The sequence below is a fragment of the Prionailurus viverrinus genome, chromosome B1 (genome assembly GCF_022837055.1).
Source record: "Prionailurus viverrinus isolate Anna chromosome B1, UM_Priviv_1.0, whole genome shotgun sequence".
Classification (NCBI taxonomy): domain Eukaryota; kingdom Metazoa; phylum Chordata; class Mammalia; order Carnivora; family Felidae; genus Prionailurus; species Prionailurus viverrinus.
This window is the reverse complement of record NC_062564.1, coordinates 63,527,213-63,533,668: the sequence shown is the minus strand read 5'-3', so window position 1 is coordinate 63,533,668 and position 6,456 is coordinate 63,527,213. Positions and strand designations below refer to the sequence as shown.

At 40.8% G+C, this 6,456-nt stretch overlaps 1 protein-coding gene across 1 annotated transcript; it reads right to left on the bottom strand.

Moving 5' to 3' along the window:
• Positions 1-404: 404 nt before the first annotated feature.
• LOC125163899 (transcription factor BTF3-like) lies at positions 405-1,254 on the bottom strand. Its single transcript, XM_047856185.1, has one exon. It carries the CDS (start codon positions 1,147-1,149, stop codon positions 661-663), a length of 489 nt encoding a protein of 162 aa, XP_047712141.1. The 5' UTR covers positions 1,150-1,254; the 3' UTR covers positions 405-660.
• Between the last annotated feature and the right edge of the window lie 5,202 nt (positions 1,255-6,456).

Here is a 6,456-nt window from a genome sequence, read left to right as displayed (position 1 = left end):
CTTTTTAGGTAACTTTGGGTTACAACTACAAAATGGAGCTACTCCTCCCTACTTCATAGACTGGGGATTAAATGAGAGAAAATTAAATACAATAATATATTAAAGGCACTTAGTATACATTTAAGAGATAGACCGTATTAAGAGAAAAAATTCATGCTCAAAGGAATATTTCATTCTCATTTTATAGTTATACCCATTACATAAACCACTGTAGCCCTGAGGATTGCTGGAGAAAAGTTTTAAAATATAACTTTATATCGCCTGTGTTACATTATATGGCCATTTAAAATCTTTAATCAAATTTCATCAAAGATTACCAGTCATATTACATGCCATGATTAGCTATGAATAACTTTGCTTTCTGTGTACAAATTAGTGTCAGTGAAATAAAAAATGAAACCATATACTAGGCAAAGAACTTTATTAATCTTGTTTCAAACTTTATTCCCAGGCTTCTTCAGCTTAATTAGCTGCAAAGAATGAATTGTGTATAAGCAAAAACTGAAAAGAGCTGCAGTGTCCAGGGGCTTGGGCTTAAAAATATTAGAGATCTAGATTTTATCAGATCCATGAACAAAATTTTTAAAAAGCAGTCATAATATAAAATAGCAGCTCCCAGTAACTTCTTCAAGTTTTATCTTCTTCAGAAGTTGACTCAATTCAGTTTGCTTCATTCTTGGAAGCTTCATCAAAATTCTCCACAAGATCTGGAACTTCATCATCATCATCCTCTCCGGTAGCAAGTGGTGCCTTTCCATCCACAGATTGTTTGGGCAGAGCTTCAGTCAGCCTTCTTAAACTAGTCAGACTGTCTGCACCAAGTTGGTTTAAGATACTGGGTAACATTTCTGTCAGCTGCTTTGTCTCAGCATGGCCGGTAATGGTGAAAGTGTTCGCAGCCAGGGATGCCTGAACTTTAGGGTTGTTAAAGTGGATCACTGTTCCTTGGTTTGTGAACATATTCACTTCTTCAATACCAGAGATATTGTTTACTCCTAACTTCTTTAAGGAGAACTGAAGTTTTTTATCATCTGCTGTAGCTGTTCTATGAACCACCTTCTTCTTTCGGCGAGCAGTTCCTTTCCCACCAATGCGCACTTGTGCTTGCAGTTTGGCGAGTTTCTCCCGGTTCATGACAGTTTCTTTCATCTTGTTGGAGCGGAAATGGGACCGCGCGGGGGACTAGGGTAGGCGCTCAGGGGGTCTCGGGTGGACCAGCTGAGATTAGGCGCACACACGCGGGGACGCAAGATGGCAGCTCTAAAGCAGATGAATTTTACAAAATAAATCTATGGACATTTAGGGTATAGAAATTGATTCCCTTTAAATTACTTGAGCATCCAATTCTTAGTGAGCTGCAGTTTGAAACCAATTGTTTGCAAAGTGAAGGAGAGAATGGACTGGGGCAGTAGTTCTCAAAGTGTGATTGTCTGACCAGCAGCATCACCATCACAGGGGAAACTTGTTAAAAATGTAAATTCTCAGGTCCACCTTAGATTATTGTGGAGGCTTGCCGGCCTCCAAGATGGTCCTCAATGATCCCTGCCTCCTGGTATTCACATCAGTGCCTTCCCACATCATACCAGGGTACAATTGTGTCCTTTGGGCTGTGACCAAAGGAATAAGACAGAGGCTTAAAAGACTACAACCCGTGCCCTTACCCCCATCTCCATCATCTCTCTTATGACTTGCTCTGTAAGAAAACAGCTACCATGGAGAGGCCCATATGGCAAGAACTGTAGCCTTCAGAAGACTGTAGTCCAGCCACCAACTTGACTACAACTGTGCTTGACATCCTAAGCCAGAGTCATCAATCTGAGCCTCTCCCAAGTTCTTGACCCTTAGAAATGATGTGTAATTTAAAAATAAAGAAAGAGGGGCACCTGGTTGACTCAGTTGGTTGAGCGTCTGAATTTGGTTCAGGTCATAATCTCGTGGTTCCTGAGTTCGAGCCCCACATCGGCCTCACTGCTGTTAGCGTAGAGCCTGCTTTGGATCCTCTGTCCCCCTCTGTCTGTCCTTCCCCCACTTATACTCTCTCAAAAGTAAATAAACATTTTAAAAAATTAAAAAAGAAAAAGAAAAAGGGGGCGCCTGGGTGGCTCAGTCAGTTGAGCATCCAACTTTGGCTCAGGCCATGATCTGGTGGTTAGTGAGCTCAAGCCCCGAGTCTGAGCTGTCAGCACAGAGCCTGGAGTCTGTTACGGATTCTGTGTCTCCCTCTCTCCCTCTGCCCCTCTGCCGCTCATGCTTGCTTGCTCTCTCTCTCCTCTCTCTCTCTGGAAAATAAATAAACATTAAAAAAAATAATGATAAAAAGAAAGGAAGAAGGGAAGGAAGAAAGAAAAAAAATTGTTGAAAGTTACTAAATTTTGAAGTAATTTGTTATACAGCAGTAGATGGCTAATATGCCTATTGAATCAGAAACTCAAGGTAGGGTCCAGCTATCTGTGTAAAACACTGGTGATTCTGACTCAGGTTTCAGTCGGACACCCACTGGATAGGGAAATGTACAAGGATTGCAGTGAAGCACTAAAAACAAATGAGATCATGCAACAAGGTTGTGTGTTAGTTCCAAGGATATGCGGCTCCTCAGGGACAGAGTAGACAACAGGGTAGACTTTAACCAGAGTTAGTGTTTTACCAGGGTTTTATGTCAAAACAAGAAGGCAAAGGGCTGGGTACATGCAAAAGAGCGAATGATAGACTCACATTTAAGCTGCATAAGAAGGAAAGTCAAATGATGGGATGACGGACTCTGAAAACTGCCGTTGAAGCTGGTGAATTGACAGAAAAACCACAGAGAAGTATTTTATTCACAACCCTAGAGTGGCCCCTCTTTCTACATTTTTAAATAGAGTGTGATTCTGGAAAATGAAAGAAGTAATTTAGAGAGGATTGACAATCTTTCCTACTGGAGAGGACTCTCTACTGCAATGAAACCAGCATTTGATGTCGAGCCCAGTTCTTCCCCCAACTTTATGAGACTCACACTGAGAGGCACATTTCACATTGTGGCCTATCACAAACACATGTCTGTAACTAAAACAAGTTTCACCAAACAATACGTACCCTAACTACGTACACATGACACATTCTGTTTTCTATTCTAGTCCTCTCTGCTCCATTCTAATGCACCCTGTTTAAAAAATTGTTTATAATTTTTAAAAACTTCTAGTATGTTCTAAGCCACAGCTTAAAAAATATCACTCTAAGGGCTCCTGGGTGGCTTAGTCGGTTGAGCGTCCGACTTCAACTCAGGTCATGATCTTGTAGGTTCGTGAGTTCGAGCCCCTCATCGGGCTCCATGCTAACAGCTTGGAACCTGGAGCCTGCTTCGGATTCTGTGTCTCCCTCTCTCTCTGCCCCGCCCCCATTCGTGCACTGTCTCTATCTTTCAAAAATGAACAAATGTTAAAAAAAAAATTATTAAAAAAAATATTGCTCTAAGAGCACCTGGGTGGTGCCATCAGTTGAGTGTCCAACTCTTGATTTTGGCTCAGGTCATGGTCCCAGATTCGTGAGATCAAGCCCTGAGTTGGGGTCTATGCTAAGTGTGGAGCCTGCTTAAGATTTTGTCTCTTTCTCTGTCTCTCTCTCTCTGTTTTTCTCTCTTTTTTCCCCTGCCCCTCTCCCCTACTCACACACACTTTCTCTCTAAACATTAAAAAATAAAATAAGTCCACATCAACATTGTCCAATAGAAATAAAATGTGAGCCACATGTGCAATTTTAAATTTTCTACCAGCCACATTAAAAAAGTAAAAAGAGGGGTGCCTGAGTGGCTCAGTCTGTTAAGCATCTGACTCTTCATCTTAGCTCGAGTCTTTTTTTTTTTTCAATATATGAAGTTTACTGTCAAATTGGTTTCCATACAACACCCAGTGCTCATCCCAAAAGGTGCCCTCCTCTATACCCATCACCCAACCTCCCCTCCCTCCCACCCCCCATCAACCCTCAGTTTGTTCTCAGTTTTTAACAGTCTCTTATGCTTTGGCTCTCTTCCACTCTAACCTCTTTTTTTTTTTTTTTTCCTTCCCCTCCCCTGTGGGTTTCTGTTAAGTTTCTCAAGATCCACATAAGAGTGAAACCATATGGTATCTGTCTTTCTCTGTATGGCTTATTTCACTTAGCATCACACTCTCCAGTTCCATCCACATCGCTACAAAGGGCCATATTTCATTCTTTCTCATTGCCACGTAGTACTCCAGTGTGTATATAAACCACTATTTCTTTATCCATTCATCAGTTGATGGACATTTAGGCTCTTTCCATAATTTGGCTATTGTTGAGAGTTCAGCTCCAGTCTTGATCATGAGTTCAAGTACCACCCCGTGTTGGGCTCCACACTGAGCATGGAGCCTACTTTTAAAAAAGTAAAAAGAAATAAGCAAAATTAATTTTAATAATGTGTTTTATATAATGTAATATATTCTAAATTTTATCACCTCAACATGTAATCAATAGGAACAAATATTAATTAGGCACAAGTTTTTTTTTTAATGTTTATTTATTTTGAGAGAGATTGGGAGAGAGAGAATGCCAAACAGGCTCCACACTGTCAGCACAAAACCCAATGCAGGGCTCAATCCCACCAACTGTGAAATCATGACCTGAGCTGAAATCAAGAGTTGGTCACGTATGCAACTGAGCCACCCAAGCACCCCCAGAAAACAGACTCTTAACTATAGAGAACAAACTGAGGGTTACTGGAGGGGAGGTGAGTCGGGGTGGGGATGGGGGTTAAATGGGGGATGGGGATTAAGGAGGACGCTTGTTGTGATGAGCATTGGGTGTTGTATGTAAGTGATGAATCACTAAACTCTACACCTGAAACTAATATTACACTGTATGTTAACTAAGTGGGATTTAAATAAAAACTTGGGGCGGGGGGGGGGGGGGGCGCCTGGGTGGCTCAGTCGGTTAAGTGTCCGACTTCAGCTCAGGTCACGATCTCTCGGTCTGTGGGTTCGAGCCCCGCGTTGGGCTCTGGGCTGATGGCTCAGAGCCTGGAGCCTGCTTCCAGTTCTGTGTCTCCCTCTCTCTCTGCCCCTCCCCCATTCATGCTCTGTCTCTCTCTGTCCCAAAAATAAATAAACGTTGAAAAAAAAAAAATTTAAGTGCTCGAGAGCCACATGGCTAGTGGCTGCTGTATAAGACAGCACAGATGTACACAATATTCTATCATGACAGCAAAGAACAAAAGTCAGAAAGATCAGGTTTCCAGACTCAGCTTTACCACTGACTTGATCTTGTCAAGTGACTGAAAACTTCCTGAGATTTTTTTCAACTTTAAAATGTGGATAAAACAATATCTGTCCTTACAAAATTGAGGATTATATGAGACTATGTTCTAAAGTGCTTACAGTAGTGTTAGTTGTATATGTGTAGAAGTGTTTGCTGATATTACACACTCTGCAATTCAAATTAATCAAGTCTCTTGGCTAAACAAAACCAAATTAAACTTAACAGTCTAGAGCATTCACTCCTCAGATATTTATGGAACTTGCAATACTAGATATTTTCGTCCTATAATGATAACTTCAATCTAGGGAGCTAAATTTATTTTCTTTTATTTAAACCCAACAGGGGCACTTGGGTAGCTCAGTCGGTTAAGCATCCGACTTCGGCTCAGGTCATGATCTCACGGTCCATGAGTTCAAGCCCCAAGTCGGTCTCTGTGCTGACAGCTCAGAGCCTGGAGCCTGCTTTGGATTCTGTGTCTCCCCCTCTCTCTGACCATTCATGCTTTGTCTCTCTCTGTCTCAAAAATAAATAAATATTAAATTAAAAAAAATAATAATAATAAACTAAATAAACCCAACATAGTGTTCAAACTCCAAACCCTGAGACCAAGAGTTGCATGCTCTACCAACTGAGCCTGCTAGGTACCCTTAGAGAGATAAATTTAAAAAATACAAATTACATTACAATTCAACTACAATAAATGTGAAAACAAGGATATTAATAAAATGTTATAGATTCATATTACCTACAGGCACACAGGAGATTCTAGTAGAGCAGTTAACATTTGAGCTAAAAATTAAACTTTGAGGCAGGTTTGGAGAAAAGAAGTAAAAAGCCCTTTTAAGAATGATAGGCAAAAAACACAAAAAAACAAAAAAACAAAATAATACAAAATAATAAAGACTATGGGCAAAGCTCAAGCACAAAGAAATGTGTGAAATAACAGCAACAGTGAACATGTATTGTGGGCCTACTGTGTGCTCTATACCAGCCATTCACCAGAATTCTTTTAGCGCATGACGCCTTCAGGGAAGAGTAAAGCATTGTTTTCCCTTGGCTCCCAAAAGCTCGTCCTAATGTCAGCCATGAGACCAGATATGAGAAGGTTTTACCACCCAAGGGAAAGTTCAAAGGTAAGAAAAATGTAGGGATTTTTTATAAAGCTACTTTGACAATTTTTTAAATGTCCTTGGTGCACCTGGGTGGCTC

Excerpts from the sequence above, each read along its gene's own strand:
- LOC125163899 (XM_047856185.1), bottom strand. The coding sequence starts at position 1,149 with ATGAAAGAAACTGTCATGAACCGGGAGAAACTCGCCAAACTGCAAGCA.